The 20,791-nt window shown below is 45.6% G+C and overlaps 1 protein-coding gene across 2 annotated transcripts in view; it reads left to right on the forward strand.

Annotated features, from left to right (window-relative positions):
* Window positions 1-9,915: 9,915 nt before the first annotated feature.
* Window positions 9,916-20,791, forward strand: part of DMRT1 (doublesex and mab-3 related transcription factor 1) — a gene marked incomplete at both ends in the record, with an annotated part of 104,564 nt that continues 93,688 nt past the window's right edge. For both annotated transcript variants that reach the window (XM_082655853.1, XM_082655854.1), the window contains 2 exons: window positions 9,916-10,263; window positions 13,979-14,168. In XM_082655853.1, the coding sequence (XP_082511979.1) occupies window positions 9,916-10,263; window positions 13,979-14,168 (538 nt within the window). The remainder of the gene's footprint in view (window positions 10,264-13,978; window positions 14,169-20,791) is intronic.

The raw sequence follows: 20,791 nt of genomic DNA on the forward strand, positions 1-20,791 counted from the left end.
CAGTGTGCTCCGATTAATCACACACGATACTAAAGGGAAGAAAGGACTTCACGAACAGCTCCGAGGAGAGACGCAGGAAGGTAGGTGTCCTCCAGGCAGGCGGCAGGCACCGGTTCTGGACCCTGGATTCAGCAAGGATCGTGGGGCCGGCTCTCTCAGCAATTGCCTTCTGCTCTGCCAGCCCGCAGGGAAGCTTCCAACACCAGCAGAGTTTGGAGCGCAGGTGCGCTCCGAAGAGACCCCTCTCGAGCAAGTGCGCTCTGACCCCATCTCTGATGAGGTACAGTCCCTAGGGGGTAGCGGTTACACCCCAAGAACGTGCCTCACCGGCCAGGTGCACCATCTGAACCCTAAGTCTTTCCACGGACCTTTCAAACCAACTTACCTACCTAATTTCACACTCATTATCTTAAGTTACAGATTCCAAGTCTTACATCAGACATTTAGAAACAATCAAGACGGGCGCCACGTTGGCCACCGTGACTCCGTCTTGCCTTTCCTATTTCTAACAGATCATACATTCTATTTCTAAACTCTACGAGCAGGAATCATAATATCACATCACAACAACTGGGGGTAGACGTGCTCCAATAAAACTTCATTTATGGACACCGAAATTTGCATTTCATGAAAATTTCATATGTCACAAAAATTCTGCTTTTGACTTTTGATTCACTTTCAACCATTTAAAAATGTAAAACCCATTCTTAGCTCACAGGCCATACAAAAACATATGGTTGGCTGAGTTTGACCTACAGGCCTGGAGCTGAAGGACTTCTGGTGCAAAGGGTTTTCTTCCTGCTCCTAAGAGGACTTGGGGAAATGGTGTTTCCAAGGACCCATAAAATTAGGGTAACCCTTTTAGCAAGTAAAAGTACAAAACACCTAGTTAAATTTGAATTTCAGATAAACAAGGAATAATCTTGTTTAATGTATGTTCTATGTGTATTTTATCTGGCACTCCTACTTCAAAGAGCATAGTACAGTTGTCCCCCGGTATCCCCAGGGAACTGGTTCCAGGAGCCCCCCTGGATACCGAAATCCCAGGATGCTCAAGTCCCTTACATAAAATGGTGCAGTCCAGTGAATACAGGAGGCCCTCCGAATACCTGGATGCCAAACCCACAGGTACAGGGGCCCGACTACACTTTCTAGGTGTAAGAATACCAATCTCACCCTCTACCCCCGCCCCCTCCAGCCTACGAAGCCGGCCGTAAGAGTACGCATATTCCCACCTGGAGATGCCTTTGAGCTCGCCCGAACGCGCTGGAGAGCGCAGACACTGCCTGTCAATCAGAGGAAGGGGGCGGGTTTTCCGGGTAGGAAATGGGCCTTGAAAGCGGGAAGGGAGAAGACTCCTTGCCCGGCCCAGGGCCCCTCCCACCGGTGCAAAAGGGCAGGATGGCGCCAGTCACGTGGGGCAAACCTACTGGCTGGCCGGGAAGGGGAGGTGCTGGGTAAGGATGGCGTTTACGGTGGTGGGGCAGTCCTGTCTGTGGGATGGGAGGGCCTCAGCCAAGCACCCTTTTCCTTGAGGTGTCCAGGAAGAGGAATAGGTGATTATACTTGGCAAGCCAGAGCGCGTAGATTCGTGGCACTCTGATTATTTCCTTGTTGGTTTCCCCAGCTTTTATTAGTGTTTGTAAACAATAATAAAAATACCCTTGTCTCATTAAGGTTCCTGCAAGCAAGGAAGGGCTTCGCATTCCTCCTGAGCCCATGAAAGCAGGAGGAACGCTTCCACTAAGGACAGTGTAGGGCAGCAAGCAATGATGGGGATGGAGGAAATGGGCACCCCAGGGATGAACATTTAAGGACAGAATCGAGGCTGCATTAGTGTCCCCATAATGAGACAGTCCCAGTCCCCCCTTGGGAGATTTAATTCTAGTTTGTATCAGTTTATCGCCCCTTCGTGATTTGGTTCATTATTCCAAATACTACTCTCCTGAAAGCGTGCTTCTTCCAGGAAGCTTCCCTCCCCACTCTCTTCTAAACTCTTGATGTCACTCTTAATGTCACCTTTCAATTGGCAATGAATCCTGAACTCGAGACATCTGTTGAACTGAACTGTTACTGATGTTTTCTCTGGTGAAATATTTAACTCCTTTGTCTTGTTTTCCCAGCACTAGGAACATATGCTTTGTAGTGTTCCTGAAGTCATGTTTGGTTAAGGGTATTGTAGCCCTTCACTTCACATCAGCCGGCTCTAGCAATAACCGTATTATCAACTTGAAGCAATATTTATCAATAGTAGTACAGAAATATATAAATGAATGTAATTGTTTTGTCATTTTATAGTTGCAGGTGGGTTTTCAATAATTTGTGTCAGAAATGGCTATGATTACAGTTAGTCTAATTCTTGGCATCAAATACCGTAGTCATCCTCACTGTTTTGCTTCTTGACTCATCATTCTTTCTTCTGGAATTAGATGAATTTTTGTTTTCATAATAGATCTCTAAAACTCAGTGTAGTTTTCTTCCATACCTTGGTAGTAACCTGACAAGGGCTTCTTTTAAAAAAAAAAAATTGATAAAATACATAATAGCTGATATATATGTCTGCTAAAGGTTTCAATTTTTAAACTTTGAATCAGCCACAGGATGTTCATTTTACTATTCCCAACTCTCTACCTCATGTAGATGGCCTATGGTAAATATACAAGCTTACTTACATTGTTATTTATCCCAGGAGTATTAACACTGCTAATCTATCCGTTTGTCTTGTTTTTGTTTTGTTAGCCAACCGAGAAATCAGCAAGTTAGTGGCTGTTGAACCCAATGGGAGACGTATCTGAGCTCCTTTGTTGATACACAGTTTAACTGCCAATTAATTTGAAACTTTTGAATGAAATTTTATTTCAGAATTTGTTTTCACTCTTTCCTCTGTCCTTTTTTATCTGTTACAGCAGAAGTCACGGGAAAACTCTTGCAAGAGCCTCAATTTACAAGAGCATCAATTGTATAAGTACTTAAATAAATAGATGGTAATTTGGGTGGATTGTTAAATTTAAAAAGTAATCATCTTTGCTTTTAAATGGCCAGTTAAAAGAAGGTATTTGTAAATTATAATCTGAAATAGCAAGCTGACATTTGTTGGCTCTTTACAGATATCAAACAGTAAATGTATGTTGTCACTTTTTCCCCATCAAATTAAACTTTGTAAAACAAATATTTTTTAACCAGATTTATTGTTGAAATTTTAAGCAGTTGAGCCTACAAGAAAAACTCATGATGGTAAGTCATTTCTTTTTTTTTTTTTAGGGTAATGGAAAAGGGTCAGTATGCTGCTGATAATTTCAGAACAGCAGTTAATACTGAGAAGTCATCTACAATTATCTTCAAAATACATTTTTAAATTTTTCTGGATTATGAGTGCATTTTCTCTAGATCACTTCATTTCACTTGTATCATGTTCAATGATTTTTCTAAATAACTTAAGCTTTCCTCTTTAAATGTCAGAACTTACATTTTAACCATTTTTATTGGGAAAAATTCTAGCATATGTATACTCTTCTTAAACAGAGTGAGGAACTGAACATGATTTAATCTTTTGCTGATAACTCACTGAGCATTACTTGTGAAAATCAATCATTGTGTAGTCGTAAAACAGTGATGCTCCCAAGGCCAACTGTAGGCAGCAGACCTGTGCCCTGAGTAACACAGACCAGCCTTCCCTGCCTATGTCTGTGCTGTCTCCTCCCTCCCATCAGCTCTAACCATTGCTGTTCTGCCCATGTGCTGCTTGTGATGTGCCCCCTTATTGTGTCCTTTGGTCTTCCTAAGAACCTGAGACTGGCTCCAGATACTCAAATAGTGCGAGGATCATATGCTTTGTGACAGATGTTTGCTACTCAGAGGTTCTGTCACTTATTTCCAGGCTCCAGGCTGGGCTCCTAACTACTGTTGTTGGGAACAGTTTACTTGGGAGGAACTAGCAAACTGCCCAGATTCTAAAACCTGCCTCTTTGTTCCCCTCATCTTCTACCTGTGCTTCAAAATTCCTCTGATAGAATTCCAGATCAACAATAGTTCACTCTTAGGTGGTGCTTATTCTCTTGCAGGCACTCACCTAAGCCCTTTACGTATATCAGTCATTGCATCTTTACAACACTTCTCAGGTTATTTGCAATTTCCAGATGAAGAAAGGGAGGCACAGAGAGGGTAAGTGACTTGCCCACGGCACACAGGTGGTAAGTGACCAAGCTAGGACTCTATCCAGGCAGCCTGACTGCAAGGCCTGCATTCCTTTATACCACACTTTCCAGGATTCTGACTGCCTTCGTCCGTCTGTGTGGATGTTGGTGGGAACTGGAATGTGTAGAGGAAGGTTGTCTTGTAATGAGGTTTCACTGCCGCAGCCTCAGGCACAGCCATCTTCCTGAACAACTAGGCCCCTGCCAGCATTATCTGCTTTCAGATTTCTCCCTCTCTGCCTATCCAGACTGTAGTTAGAATCAGCTACGAACAATGATCCAGTATTTTCTGTGTGGCAGGCATGGTTCTAGGCATCTTACAAACAGCTCTGATCCCTGTGGTATTGTCAGCTCCTCACAAAGACGGAAGGCTCAGAGACCTTAAGCGGCTTGTTCAAGTCCCACAGTGATTGGCACGCCTGCCACTTTCATTCTTCCAGCACCTCAAGGACAAAAGCCTCCATCATTCTCCATTTGCCTATAGGATAGAAGCCAAATTCCTCACTGGCAGGCAAGGTGCCATGCTATCTTTCCAACCTTATCTCCCACTGGGCTCCAGCTTGACTCCTCTGTTCCAGACTGGCATGTCTGTGCCCTCTCCCCCAACTCACAACCTCACTCCCCATACCCCCGTCATCCGTCCTTTGTTCCCACAACTTAGAATGTCTTACTTTCTCCTTTGTGCCTACTCAAGTCCTGTTCAGTCTTGCCTCTCACTGAGGGTCCTCCTATCATGAAATGCTTCAGGCCCTACGAGTCTCACTTCTCCCTGATTCCTGCTGTTCAGACCAGCCCCCCGGGAGGGGGGGCAGATCATTCATCCAGGCCAGCTGACTCTCGGGCCGCACACTTGGCAGGCACCTGAGCTAAATATTTTGACTCTATAATGTCTCACTTCGTATATACAGTTAGAAGCCCCACAGGGAATTTTCCCCGTGACCTGTTGTACCAAGAACTGGGGCAAAAACTGCTTTGCATGGACAAAATGCAAACTAGATGAAATTTATCCTTGGTGTTTTCTCGTATAGGTCCCCCTCCCAGTAAGTTATTCTAGTATTCTAGTAGGTGGAAGGTTATATGTAGATGTACCCTGCTTTCTCACTACTCTTAACATTTCAAATATGTAAATAATGAAAATGGCATACGTACTACTGTGTGCTAGATACTTTTCTAAGCACATCATGAGTATTCACTAAGTTAGTTTTCCCAAGTCATTTGAGGTGGTTATTATTATTACCCTTCTTTTACAGATGAACTGAGTCACAGAGAGGTTAAGAAACTTGCCTAAGATCACGTGGCTGGCATTCAAAGCCAGGCATTTAATTATGGTGCTATACTGCCTCGCCAAGAAAATAATGTATTCTTTATTTCTGGTGACAGTAATGCCTAAGTGTTTTTAAAAACTCAGGTAATAAACAAAGTATATATGCACCACAGAGCTATGGTAACTGGAAAGCAAAACACATAATAATTTGTTGTGAAACCAGCTTGGGTTCCAATTCTAATGCCAAGAATGCTGGTGATCTGGGGTTCATCACAGGGCTGACACTGAGTCTGCTAGGCCCAAACTCAGATGTCATTTCTTACCACCCAGCTACAGGGGACGAAACAGGAGGGAGGACACCAGAACATGGGCCTGCTCCCAAACACACATACAAAGTATAAGGAGAAGGGCTTCCCTGGTGGCGCAGTGGTTGAGAGTCCGCCTGCCGATGCAGGGGACACGGGTTCGTGCCCCGTCCGGGAAGATCCCACATGCCATGGAGCGGCTGCGCCCGTGAGCCATGGCCGCTGAGCCTGCGCGTCCGGAGCCTGTGCTCCGCAGCGGGAGAGGCCACAACAGTGAGAGGCCCGTGTACCGCAAAAAAAAAAAAAAAAAAAGTATAAGGAGAAGATCACCCATAATCCTATAACTCATAGAGAATTAAATAACCTACTCAAGCAGATATTAATACACATTAGTTCCTATTTCAGAAATGGAACCACGTTGTACATACTGAGTTTTTTTTTGCTTTTAGTTCAAAATTTTTAATAGCTTCATTGAGGTATAATATATAAACTATAACATTCTCTTGTTTTAATCATACAAATAATTTTAGTAAATTTACAGAGTTTTGCAACCATTACCATGATCCAGTTTTAGACCATTGCATCACCCCTTCCAAAGCTCCCTTAAACACATTTGTACTTACTCTCTATTCCCACCCCAACACTGGCAACTGCTGTGTTCTCTCTATATTAATTTGCCTATTCTGAACATTTCATATAAATGGGAACATAGGAAAGAATCTGGCTTCTTTTACTTAGTATAATGTTTTCAAGTTTCATCCTTACTGTAGCATGTGTCAGTACATCATCCCTTTAATGACTGAATAATATTCCATTTTATGAATATACCATTTTTGTTGATTCATTCAACCATTAGTGGACATTTGCATTGTTTCAAATGGAAAATGCTGCTATGACATTCGCATACAAGTCTTCGTGTGGACATGTTTTCATTTCTCTGTGGTAGGTATCTAGGAATGAAACTGTTTGGTCAGATGGTAAAGTTTTCCAAAATGGCTGTGCCATTTTGCGCTCCTACCACCAATACACGAGAATTCTAGTTTTTGCACATCCTAGCCAATACTTGCTACTGTCTTTGTTTTTGAGTATAGCCATCCTAGTGGGTGTGAAGTGATACCTAATTGTTTTGATTTGCATTTTCCTGATGACTAATGATATCAAGCATCTTTCCATGTGCTTTCTGGCCATTCAAACGTTTTCTTTGGTGCACGACCATTCAAAAATTTGCCCATTTTTCAATTGGGTTGTCTTTTTATTATTGTATCACAAAAGTTCTTTATGTATTCCAGATAAAAATCCTTTATCAGATATATGTCTTGTATTTTCACTTTCTTAATGGTGTCTTTAGAAGCACAAAAGTTTTGAATTTTGATGAAGTCAGTTTATCAATTTTTTTCTTTCATCGCTTGTGCTTTTGGCGTCATATCGAAGAAGTCTTTGCCTAACCCCGCTGTGTTCTAGAACTGGACTCCCTTCCTCCTCCCTTATCAGTATGCACTGAACATCTTTCTCCCTCAGTAAATACAGATCTGCATCATCATCCTTCATAGCTTTGTTTTGGAAAGAAGGGAGGGAAGAAAGGAGACAACAGAGCCAAACTACTCAAAATATCCGGGACCACTCTGTTCACCCTGGAGGTCTTCCCACTTTCCTTTTCGATTGTCTCGTGTCTGGTACTTCCTCTGTGGTTTGTGAATAAAAACTTGGTTAGGCTATTAACTTCATTACAACATTTTATGTTTTGATATCTTGGTCACACAGTTTCCTAGCCTCACATTTTCTGTAGGCTTAAGTCCCTCCATCACAGAGTCTAGTGAGGGGATGCTCATAAGAAACACGTGCTCCCCTGTAATTTGGGATTTGACAGCTGCTGCTTCTGGCATTGACTTCATTCTCTGAAACTGGACTTGGCTTTGGGAATGATGCGGATTTAGTTAATGTATTAAAATGTAAATATGGAAAAAGAAAGGTCAATAGTAGATAACAGCAATTGATTGGTATGTGTGTTTTCATGAAAGTCTTATGGATATTCCTGAACAAAATAGTGGTTCTCATTTAACAAGCTCCAGATTGAGATGAATCGTTGCATCCTGGCCTCTGTCCTAAGTAAAGCTTCGCTGGCTTGATGGGTAGGATATGAGGTACCGTGAAAAGCTAGAAGCTTCTTTAGTAAATAATTTTCAGACTGAGAACACTAATGGAGAAAATCCAGGCTGAGGGAAAGAGCCTGTGAGAGGGGCCTCAGAATAAGAATGGGAAAGGCAGGTTAGAAGATTTTCAGTGCTGAAAATGCTAATCTGCTGAAAGAAACGGGCAACCATTTTGCTGAGAAGCCGAGTGGGGTGGCCAGGATCCTTTGGGGACCTAACCCCTAGGGTTGGGGCCAAGAATTTGGAACCAGGGTACACTGGGGAAAAGCAAGGAGAGTGAGGGAGAGATGTGAGGGCAGCCCCCTTGGCTGGACAGTGGCCATTGCAAGGTTAGGGACGCGGCACCGAGCAAAGAGGTATGTAAAAGGTCAACAAAGAGCTCCTCCAAGCTAGTAAATAACTATATGAGGCTGAGAAATGCAGAGGGAGATCATTCAAAGTCCTTTTAAGATGCACCCTCAGGTCTTTAACTTTTGTTTTTCACATGGAAAACAATACCAAGCCACTGCAGGGCGCCAGCTGCGGTGTGCATGGAATATGGAATATACTGGAAGACTAAGAATCAGTGAGACCAGCTGGACGCTACTGCAGAGATTCAGATGTGAGAAGGGTTGGCCTTAGAGGCACACTTGGGTGTGTAGGAAGAAATGATCAGCAGGCCTTAGGGCTGGATTCGCCGTGCAAGTGCAAAGACAGAAGACAAACATGGTTGGGGGTAGAGGTGCAGGGAAGGCTGTAAGAGGATTTGGGTTTGGGGAGGAATAATTAAAATGCACAGATCTTGGGCTTCCCTGGTGGCGCAGTGGTTGAGAGTCCGCCTGCCGATGCAGGGGACACGGACGGGTTCGTCCGGTCCGGGAAGACCCCACATGCCGCGGAGCGGCTGGGCCCGTGAGCCGTTGCCGCTGAGCCTGCGCGTCCGGAGCCTGTGCTCCGCAAGGGGAGAGACCACAACAGTGAGAGGCCCGCGTACCACAAAAAAAAAAAAAGCACAGATCTTAAGTATGGAATGAATTCTGATAAATGTCTACATCCCACCCCACCCCACCCCAACAGAGGTTTTTAGAAGACCGAGTTTCCAGTGCCTGCAGGTCCTAAGCGAAGTTGCCTCAAAGGCAAGAAGCTGCATGCCCCTGAAGTAAGAAGCAAGAAGGACTGGAACTCCAGATTTGAAAGTTATCTGGAGCCAGCGGGTGGCGATTTTGTGAGCAAACGAGCACAGGTGCAGGAAGAGGTAACTGGAGAACAGAAAGGCCCAATGTGGGGCGCGCTTAACCCCCGCACACTGAGGAGCTTATTTGCTGTTATAAGCGCAGAGACTCTTCTCAGGCCTTCCACCTCATACTTAATTCTCTTAAATGAGAAAGAAACCACTTTCTGGCTGGCTTCTTTCAAAGTCTGCCCTATCGAGCTTGGAAAATGGCGTCACTGGGGGGAAGGGAGCTGGAGGATCCCACAGGGTGGTCTGCCCCTCCTCCAAGCAGCCTTCACGACTAAGATGCACAGCAACCTTCTTGAGCTGGGAAGCCCAGCTTCCTCCGTGCAGCGTGCTAGGGCAGCCCGGCCTGGGCACGCTGAGCGTCCAGGGATCACACAATCCCCGAGCACCTCTGCTCCGGGTGTGCGTTTGCAGTGGCTCTGCAGCAATGCCCTCGGTGTTTGCAGCCTGTGCAAGCTTGCACGCAGCGGGAGCTCGGTGCCTAGAATTGGGGGGCGGTGGGCGTGGCCGCGCTTCCTCGCGCCTTCTCCCGCGCAGGCAATCCCGGGAACGTTCTGAAAAGTATCCAAAAGTTCTGCGCCGCGCGCGCGCAAAAAGGAAAAAAAAAACAAACGGGCACAACCCCCCACCACTCTGGGCGTTGCGAGTCCCGACCTCGCCATTCCAGCTGCACCTCCGGCTGCAGCGCGTACGCCTCCTGCGCCTCCTTCTCGGGAGCCTTGCCGTCGGCTGGGTGCTCCCCTTGCAGCCACCGGAGAGTCCCTGCGCATCTCCTTGGGGCACCATGCCCAACGACGACGCATACAGCAAGGCTTCGCCACCGTCGGAGGCCCCGCACGCCCCTGGGTCACCACCGCAGGGCAAGGCCGGGGGCTTCGGCAAAGCGGCCGGGGCGCTCCTCGGGACCACGGGCGGCGCGGGCGCCGGGGGCAGCGGCGGCTCAGGCTCGGGGGCGTCGGGCATGGACGCCGCCGCGAGCAAGAAGTCCCCGCGGCTGCCCAAGTGCGCGCGGTGCAGGAACCACGGCTACGCGTCGGCGCTCAAGGGCCACAAACGCTTCTGCATGTGGCGGGAATGCCAGTGCAAGAAATGCAACCTGATCGCAGAGAGACAGCGCGTGATGGCCGCGCAGGTGAGTGCGGGCGCCCCGGAAACGGGGTTCAGCCCTTAACTTTTTGGGTAAAGCCCCTCGGACCAGGCGGGCGCCATGGGGGGGGCGCGGGTTCGGGAAGAAGGCGGCGGTGCTTCGCGACAGCCGCGGCGCGCTCGGGGCCCGGGCTCCCAGCCACGCGCCGACGCCGCTCTCGGAGGGCCTGGACTCTCCGATGGAGCAGGGAGGTGCGGGGTTTACTCTGCTCCGGCGGCTCCAGATCCTTGACCCCTCCCTCCAATAGGAGTTGTGGGGTTCGCCCCCTCGTGGGTCTCGGCGGTCCCGGGGGTCCCGAGGATCCCCAGGATGTCTGATTTCCCTTTCAGAGCTGAGAGTTGCGGGGTTCGCACTGCTGGGGAAGGCTCCCCGGGATCTTCGACCCCGCTTCTGGCAGAGAGTTTCGCGGTTTGCGCCTTCGGGGCCCCCCGGGATCTCTGACCTCGCTCTCTGAGCAGAGTTGGGGGGTTTGCCCTCTCGTGGTTCAGTGGGATCCCTGACTCCGCCTCGAGCAGAGAGGTGCGCTTATATTAAGGAGGGTGCCCGCTCTGGCTACTGGTTAGGGCGAAGCGGAGACCCGGCTGGCTGCTGCTTATCCGCAAAACGCGTCGAGAGGCTTTGTTTTTCTGGAAAAGGCGCTGTAACGGACGCCAGGGTGGCGTGGTCCTCGTTGTGCTCTTGGCGCATTTTTCGTATTCGCCCGGGTGGATCCAGGTTGAGTGTCTAAGCCATTTTGAGCACTACGGAAATTTCATTAGCCTTTTAAAATTTGCTGTCTCCACCGAAGTTATTAAAGTACAAATTACTTTGAGTGTGTTTTAAAACACACCTAAGAATGTTTTAAAATCTACGCAGAGGAGTAGATGCAAGAGTTTGAGGTTTTGTCTACCGTTCATGGAGTGTGTTAGTTTTTTAAAGCATCCTAAGCTGGGCAGTAATTTAGCACCTTCACGGAAATGGTTAACGTCGTTGGTATCCTAAAATGATTTTTAGAAGAGAATAATATACATTCTTTCCCGCTAAAAGCTGTTTCATCCTTTTAAAACAGGTTATTTAAAATGAAAAGATACCAAAGAAATGCTTACTATGTGCTACTTTCGGTTAGGAATGGGTAAATAGCCCCCATTGAAAATGATTTAGGATCCTTGAACAGGAATGCACAAATGCTTAGAGATTATACTTTTTATGTACATCCAATTTTGAAATGTTTTAAACTAGATATATTTTGGCTTCACAGACTGCGAGTGCACTCATGGAAATATAGGTTGTTTTACTGAGTTTCTTTATAGACTTTTATCTTAATCTGTAATGGATGAAAAGAATACACTGAGTGTAGCATTAAAATGCATCATAATGAGTTTACTGAAAAAAAACCCTTATGAACATTTAAATTGTATTTGTAGGTAGAAAAGTTTTCTGAACATTTACCTGTTGGCTTTAATATTTAATATGGAGAGTATGCTTGGGAGAGGAATTGTCCTCAAAATAATAAAAATATATATCCAAGTAGGGCCATTAATTTTGAATAAGCTGTATTAATAGGCGTAGTAACTTGGAAGGAGGATGTTTGCTTTGTTAAAAATAAAAGCAACTCAAGATTACTTTTTTTTTTTTTTTTTTGTGGTATGCGGGCCTCTCACTGCTGTGGCCTCTCCCGTTGCGGAGCACAGGCTCAGCGGCCATGGCTCACGGACCCAGCCGCTCCGCGGCATGTGGGATCTTCCCGGACCAGGGCACGAACCCGCGTCCCCTGCGTCAGCAGGCGGATTCTCAACCACTGCGCCACCAGGGAAGCCCCAAGATTACTTTTATAGTATGAAACTTCACTATTTTCCACACCAGAAGGCTTGTGCTGTGCTGAATGAAATCCTTTAACATTCATGTAACAGGCATTTTTAGTCATTCTAAAATAGTTTGAAATTGATCTTAGATCTGACTCTAAAACAATTGCATTTTAAATCAATTGCCCCGCCTTCCCTATTTGAATAACATTTCCTAAGAACGCTTGAGAGGTCTTTGTAAAAGTGTTTTAAGTTTATGGACTATGTAATACCCTGTATGTTTTGTGCATGCATGGGCTCCGTGTAAACCAGGGTCTAAGTTTGCATTGACATACTTCACAAGTTCATGGGTATTCTTTTAAAAAATTTGTGGTCAAATCTTTAATGTTCTGTTCCTAAACTTCTTGGTTAATAAGAGAAAATTCAAGAATTAAGCTTAATTATTTAATCTTAATGGATTATTCAAGGATATTTTTAAAGTTGAAGACTCCTCTTGTTATGAGTAAAATTACTTACAAATTAATCATTTTTCTAAATTTGGACTACGGTATTCCTAAGACAATGTGTACATTGTAGTTGTGTTTCTGGTTTACCGCTTTGATTTCAACTTTCGGCTTGTATTTGGGCCTCTGAGGTACAGGTGCTTCCCTTTCTCATTTCATTATTACCAATGGTCAGTTTCAACAGAAAGTCTCCATTTTTGTTATTTGTAGTAAGCCACAATACAATTTATTTTCTTGACACCTCTTTTTTCAACCTTAAACAATGTTATTTAAAAGAAGAGGGACGATGAGGAGTGTCTTAGGTACGCTGCGTCCTTTCCAGCCCCCACTTGAATCTCCTTCCCTCCTGCCTGGAATACGGCACGTGTCCTCTCCCTTTCTCTCCACCTTCAGCCTCTCTCTCCCGAGACTTCAGCGCTGTATTCCAGCCCCCTTTTCCCCATTACTTCTGTATGTGCTCCCTCCGCCACAGAGAACAGGGCTCTGCAAGGTTTCCTGAGCAGCCCCTGCCTTCCCTGCCTACCCTGCTCCCTTATTCCGGGTCGTTCTGCCCCTTCATCCTTGCCCGTCAAGCCCCACTCATCCTATTCTTCAAGGCCCCGTTCCAGTACCACCTGCAGCTTATGCTTACACTTAAAGCCGTTTTTGCCCCAGTTTCTTCTGGAGGATCTGTGTATGCCTGTCCTGTGGTGTTTACCACGTTTTGTCTTGAGTTGCAGTTGCATGTTTGCCTGTTTCCTGCTTCTCCTTTTAAACAGTGAGTACCTTGGGAACTAATCTAACCTTGCTGTATCTTGCTGGTCGCTGTTCCCGGTACAGCAGCCTTTGACACATCTGTGGAAGGAAAGAGTGAGTGACCCCATTCTCCTTCCTTCCTAGTCTCTCCGTGCTGGCTTCTCCTCACGCTGAATGCCTCTGCTGACTCCGCAGCTTCTCATCCAGCCTTTCCCGCTGCTCTACATACTCACTTGTTTAAGGGACATTTTAGGAGTGCTTTTACTGTGGGCCAGGGACTCTGGCTGGAAACCATTTCTCAGCTTTGGTTGCATCTCAGAGTTACCTGGGTAGCTTTAGAAAGCAAGGAGGGGGCTTCCCTGGTGGCGCAGCGGTTGAGAGTCCACCTGCCGATGCGGAGGACACGGGTTCGTGCCCCGGTCCGGGAAGATCCCACATGCCGCGGAGCAGCTAGGCCCGTGAGCCATGGCCGCTGAGCCTGCGCGTCCGGAGCCTGTGCTCCGCAATGGGAGAGGCCACAACAGTGAGAGGCCCACGTACCGCAAAAAAAAAAAAAAAAAAAAAAGCAAGGAGGGATTCTCAGGCCTCACCCTGGGGTGGGTGGGGCTTCCATGGCTTTGGCAAAGCGGTACTGAGTGACTCTGGGGTGCTGGAGGGTGACCCACTGCCCTGTGCTTCCAGGTGGCCCTGAGACGGCAGCAGGCCCAGGAGGAGGAATTGGGCATCAGCCACCCCATCCCGCTGCCCAGCGCGGCCGAGCTGCTCGTCAAGAGGGAGAACGACAGCAGCACCCCATGCCTGATGACTGAGGGCAGCAGCCCCTCGCAGACCCCGCCGGCCAGCACCCCGACCCCGCCCACGGCAGCGGCAGGTAAGCCTGTGGCTGGGATGGAGGGATGAAAGGCGTGGCCACAGAAACAGAGTCTCGGGAAGGTCCTGAGCCCCAGAGCACACTCAGAGCTTAGAGGGTTCTTAGAAGATCCTCCCTTCTGAAGGTCTGTTTTTGACGGCCTCACAAAGGAGGTGGGCCTAAATAAAAAACCAGAAGTTTGACGGCTTCACTCTTCTGTTGGTTATTTGTCAAGGCTGAATCTGGGCAGGGTCAGCATCACAGAATCCCAGAGAAGTGAGAGTCCAGATTTCACCTCAGTCAGCCCCTTCCATTTGTGGGTCCTCTTGGCGGGAGCTAAAGATCCTTGTTTCCTAGAATGAAAGTCCATTTCTCTGGAAAGGACTGAAGTCCATCTGGGGAGACTGTCTAAAAAAGCCAAATCCTACGTGTCAGCTACCAGTGGATACTGAAGTTGAGGCAAGGCGTGTCCATTGGCTTCAATTCTCTCCCAGGTACTAAGATTATACCAGTGGCTGCATGTATGCCGATTCATTTCATTTCATTCTTAGAAGAAGGAAGTATTAATCCTGTTTTATACCGTGGGAAAATTTAGGTATAAAAATTTTAAGTGACTGGCTACATCTGAAGAACTAGAAAGTATCTGAATTGGTCCATCTGTCTTCAGAGCTCACTATGCTTACTGCACTGGGTCTCCAAATTACCTCAAGAATTATGGTGTTCTAGAGCTGCACTGTCCAGTATGGAAACCCTTAGCCACATTTTGCTATTTAAGTTGATTACAGTGAAATAAAATTAAAATATTCATCGAAGGAAGATATGCAAGTGGTCAAAAGCCCAAGGAAAGATGCTTGATATCATTAGTCATTAGAGAAGTGCAAATCAAAACTATAATGAGATATCACCTCACACCCATGAGGATGACTACTATCAAAAAACAGAAAATAACAAGATTGGTGGGGATGTAGAGAAATTGGAACTTTTGTGCACAGTTGGTAGGAATGTAAAATGGTGCAGCTGCTGTGGAAAACAGTATGGTGGTTTCTCAAAAATTGAAAATAGAATTATCACGTGATCCAGCCATTCCACTTCTGAGTACATACCCAAAAGAATTGCAAACAGTGTCTTAAAGAGATATTTGTATATCCATGTTCATAGCAGCATTATTCACAATAACTAAAATGTGGAAGCAACTCAAGTGTCCACTGACAGATGAATGGTAAGCAAAATGTGGTCAAAAAATTACTTAGCCTTGAAAAGGACGGAAATTTTGACACATGCTACAATGTGGATGAACCTTGAGGACATTATGTTAAGTGAAACAAGTCAGTCCCAGAAACACAAATACTGTATGATTCCACTCATACTTAGAGTAGTCAGAATCAGAGACAGAAGGTAGAATGGTGGTTGTCAGGGGCTGGGGGCAGGGGGGAATAGAGAGTTATTGTTTAATGAGTATAGGGTTTCAGTTTTCCAAGAGGGAAAGAGCTATGGAGGTGGATGGTGGTGGTGGTTGCACAGCATTATGAATGTAGTTAATGCCACTGAGCTGTGCACTTAAAGATGGTTAAGATGGTAAATTTCATGTTGCGTGTAGTTTAACCACAATAAAACATAAAATTAAAAAAATTAAACATTTAATTCCTCAGTTGCACTAACCATATTTCAGATGCTCAACAGGCACATATATAGCGGAGGCCTGCCATGCTGGCAAGTGCGCATGTCCCTTTCTCACAAAGCTCTATTTAATGGCACTGGTCTAGAACGCAGGGGCTCTAAGAAACCCACCAGACAAAGATTTGTGACATCCTGTTGGCAAATGCAGGCATATATTTCATATTAAACACATGTGCCGAGGTTCACAGAATCTTTTGAGCCTTCTAAGCCTCCATGAAATGGAGCCTTGCAGTGCGGTTCCTCTTAAGTAAGCTTTTCATGAATTACTCAGTTTGCTGCGCTTAACCACCAGGGTAAAGTTGTCAGCTGCCTAGCTGTCATTTAACTAGCTGTGCAACTTTAGACAAGTCACTTTAGCTCTCTGGTCCTATTGTTTCCTCTTCTCAAAAATGAGGGATGAGGTCTTTGAGGCTTTTGCAGATTCTAGGAGCCTTGACCATTATAAAGAAGAAGGTTAGCGGGCACCAAAGAAGGCAGGTGAGAGATAAACTTGTAATCTCTGCTGCAGGTCGTTGTGTCTGTGTATCTGTCCCTGTGTGTGTTACTGGGGCTACAGATTCTGTAGCTAACAAAGGGAATGGTATTATTTTCTTTTCTTTTATTTTAGCTCAGTTGCTCATAATATATATTTACAGCAGTTTCTAAACTTTCCTTTTCTTAAGAAGGAAGGAGTATATCTGTCAGAAATATGATTCCTGCACTTTGGGATTTTAAGCTGTGTGTAAGGTTAATTACCAAATACTACCGGGTCAGGGCAGACCTGGTGGATTCAGCTGGAGGGACTGATAGGGGACGTTCCAGAGGAGTAAAGAGGGGAGTAACTCATTTGATGTTCACACACATCTTATAAAGTAGGAATTATTATTCCTATTTACAGATAAGGAAGCCAGTGGTAAGGAAACTGCCCCAGAATAAAGCTGAATTAAGCTGGGATTCAGCCTAGGTCTGTCTGGTCCCAAAGCCCATGAATTTCTTCACCTGCCTGTGAAGTGAGGCTGTGGGAATAGTTGCCATGTTTCCTTGGAAAATGGACAGTTACAATTAGAGGTTATGGTTTAATCCTCAGAAGGGATTTAGGGCTGATGGGCAAATAGGAACACTGTTAGGGGCAGCGCCATTCTTGGCTGGCATGGAAGGTTGCAGCCACTAGTCTTCACGGGGAGAAATACAGGGACAGGGCCGTGATGGATAAATGTCAATGCTGGGCATTTGGTAGGGAACCACAGGTGAACTTGGTGTAGCCTGCTGTCCCGCATTGCACCTCAGTGGAAGGGGTGTCAGAGTTGGATAGCATACCCCAAGATAGCGAAGCCTTAGAGAAGGATTTCAGGCTAGATGGAGTTCAGAATGACAAAGAAGTTCTCGCAGGGCATTTCAGAGTGGTGATAGGGAAAGTTACAAGTAGAAGCAGCAGGGAAGCATGATAGAAAGTTCAGGGTCAAGGAGGATGTGACCAGATTCCCTTCTTTGCTTCTGGAGCTGATAGACCTTGGGGTCCTTTTGGAGTCTTGAACCAGCAGTCCAAGGGAGCGGAGTGTGGAAGCCAGCAGAATGTGTCGCTCCTGTGCTCACGTATGGGCGGGGAGGCTATGCCTGCCCAAGAAAGATGGGCCAGCTCATCGTGGTGGGGCAGGAGCCCCATCCATCATCATTACTCAGGACTTCCACCAAAGCTCTTGAGTTGGGATCATTAACTTCCGGACTGGGCTGGGACTTGCACAGGAGAAAAACAGAAATGCCAGTAGAATTAAACTGTGTAATGTAAAGAGGGAGAAAGACAGAAAGGGCAGTGAAGGGGAGGGAGGGAGGGGGGAAGAGAGGGGGAGAGAAAGAGAAGCAGTGACAAGACAGATGGACTAAAGAGTGTTCCTCATGTTTTATGCAGCACAGTGGGCCCAGCTTCCTGCGTAGTGTGCTGCTAACAAATACGTAGCTTGTATTCAATTTCCAGAGATAAGGATCCCTTTAAAATAACATTTACCTTTATGCAGGTAAACGGTAAACATTTATAGAGTACAAAACATATTCAACGAATATATTCCCATCCCAACCTGTAGGGTCTTCTTTTTGTCATCCCAGCATTGATTACAAGCTGCACGTGCAAGCTTGCGTGTCTGTTTATCGTTTTCATACGTGTGTATGTGTATATATAATTTATATATTTAACATAATGGGAGTGTATTGTTCCCACCCGTGTGTAGTTTTTATTTTTTTCATTTAAAACTGGAATTTTTTAACGGCCTAGTATTCCATGATATCGACGTGGAAGGCTTGGATTTGCAGTTACCTCGTGAGAGGTGAAAGTTATAGCAGTTGTCATGGGATAGAGCAGCCCACCAACCTGGCTTCCCCGGGGGCGGGTTGCTCACCTTCTCTTTCCCATACCTGGTGTTGAGTGTCTGCAAGGGCAGTGGTTTAGTGAAATCCAGCAGATGTTTATGTCCTTGAGGCTTCTTCGTTATCTCCTTTTGGCTCCTGAAAGTGCCAAAAGTGAGAGTGAGAAATGCCCGAGAATTATTGCTGAGATTACTGGCTGAGTTCTAAGGCCTCTGTGAAGGAAATTGGGTTCACTAAGCTGTTGTTTGATCTCTTGGAGAGCTGATCCCTCTGAGTAGGATAACACCTTAGAAGAAAGTTTCTACGATCCTTAGCCAAAGATTGGCCAAGGTGGATCAAAACACTGCCTGACGATTCCTCCCACCGTGGGTATAAAATATTTTTGTTGTTATTTTCATCTGTGATCGCGGGTGTTACTGTGAAGGAACAACCTTTTGAAGAAATGCCCTATTCATTGCTGTCTCTTACACTGGCAGGATCAGATATGCTAACAGGTGCTCTATCGATTACCAAATGGTTTCTTCCCAGCCATTTTGGGTCACCTCGAAAAAAGGGTGAGCACTTCCGGTTATAAATGCCGGTGAATTAATAGCAACTTCAGCATTATTTCCGTGGTTTTACTTTTTAAATTTTAGCTTCCTAGATATATATTTTTTATTTTGAAAGTTATCAACTGACTTAAAAAATCTCATAGGCATTCCTCGTCTTTGAAATGTGGGCTCCTCGTTTTATTTTATATTCTGCTTTTCCTCCAGCCGCCTATGCAGCAAGTAGAATGCCATTTTATCCAGAGCTCACGCCGAGGTCCGCATAGTTCTCTGCCTCTCTTTTTCTGTGCAGGGCTGTCAGATGAAGGGCTGCATTGTAGAGAGTTCGGTTCTGCATACGTGTCCTTTGTAAGTAAGGACCTGAATGTTATCTCCTGGGGCCTCCCTTCTGGAGCACCCTGGGCTTCCACACACACGCACGTTCGCACTCCTCCACATCAAGCCGCTTCCTGCCATCTCAGGCCGACTCCCCAGCGCCCACGGCCTGCTTTCACTCACCTTTCCCCCGTTGGAAGGGTCAGCCAGGTCTGCATCTGATAATGGCGGGACCCCCTCCTTCACTTCTCTTCTTTAGCAGTAATTCCACTTCAGCACAGAGAGAGAGCTCATGCCGGTAGGGCACGCACACCGTCCTGGTTATGTGCCTTCGAAGGGCTTAAGTGCTTTACAAACATGCAGTGTGGTAATTTGAAAATGGAATAATGTCCCCGTGCAGTTTTTACCAGTAAGAAATGTGACTGAGGAGCTAACGATTGAAGATGTTGACTTAAGTTTCTTAAAAATAAACTTTAGGGCTTCCCTGGTGGCACAGTGGTTGAGAGTCTGCCTGCCGATGCAGGGGACAGGGGTTCATGCCACGGTCCGGGAGGATCCCACATGCCGCGGAGCGGCTGTGCCCGTGAGCCATGGCCAATGAGCCTGCGCGTCTGGAGCCTGTGCTCCGCAACGGGAGAGGCCACAACAGTGAGAGGCCTGCATACCACATAATAAATAAATAAATAAGTAAATAAATAAACTTTATTCATTGGAGAAGTTACAGATTTACAGCAAAATTGAGAGGCAGGTACGGAGATTTCCCATACACCCCTGCCCGTACTCATGCACACCTCCCCCATTATCAGCATCCCCCGCCAGAGGTACATTTGTTACAACTGATGACCCACATGGACACAGCGTAATCACCCAGAGTCCATAGTTTACATTAGGGTTCACTGTTGGCGTTGTACATTCTGTGAGCTTAGAGAAATTAATGATGACGTGTGTCCATCATTATAGTAGCATACAGAGTAGTTTTGCTGCCCTAGAATCTTCTGTGGAGTTATTTAAATTTGAAATATTTCAATTTTTATCTTTGCAGTTTTCCATGTTATACAGAAAGAAGCATTTCAAATGAAACACCAAAACACTTTATCCAGGTTAGTTTGAGAGTTGATATTTGGAGGATCCTGGCTACTTACATGAGATGAGCTCCATTTGATTTTAGACAGAGCTCTCAATTTCAAGTAGAATAGAGGATGTGGAGATTAGGTTTAAAAAGGCCTTCAGGTAAAAGCATTCCCCAATTTTACATTCAGAGTCAAAGAAATTTCCAGGATGTTTAACAAAACAAATCTCCTTAAACTGAAGCAAGAGTTGGAGGCTTAAATGAAAGGAAACACTTAAGATGAATAGTACTGACCATTTTGATAGCCTAGTGTTTTAAATAGCGTCTCAGTCAATTTTATTTATTCCAAGGGAAGTCTCTGCTTATGTGTCAAATGTAGCAGTTAACCGACCTGATAGAAATTCTCTGTAGACAGTATTTCTGTAAAGAAGTTAAAATGACAAAGTACATAGGAAGTAGCCTACTGGTCTACTTTGGCTAGAAAGGAGATTTGGAAAACATCTAGACCCACCGAAAAAGGTAAATACAGGGTTTAAAGTCACAAATTAGTTTTTTTTTAATTGAAGTATAGTTGACTTACAATATATGTATGTGTGTATGTATGTATGTATGTATTTATTTATTTATGGCTGCTTTGGGTCTTCGTTGCTGTGCGTGGGCTTTCTCTAGTTGCGGCGAGTGGGGGCTACTCTTCGTTG

This window comes from Grampus griseus (assembly GCF_964374135.1).
Source record: "Grampus griseus genome assembly, chromosome: 6".
NCBI classification, from domain to species: Eukaryota; Metazoa; Chordata; class Mammalia; order Artiodactyla; family Delphinidae; genus Grampus; species Grampus griseus.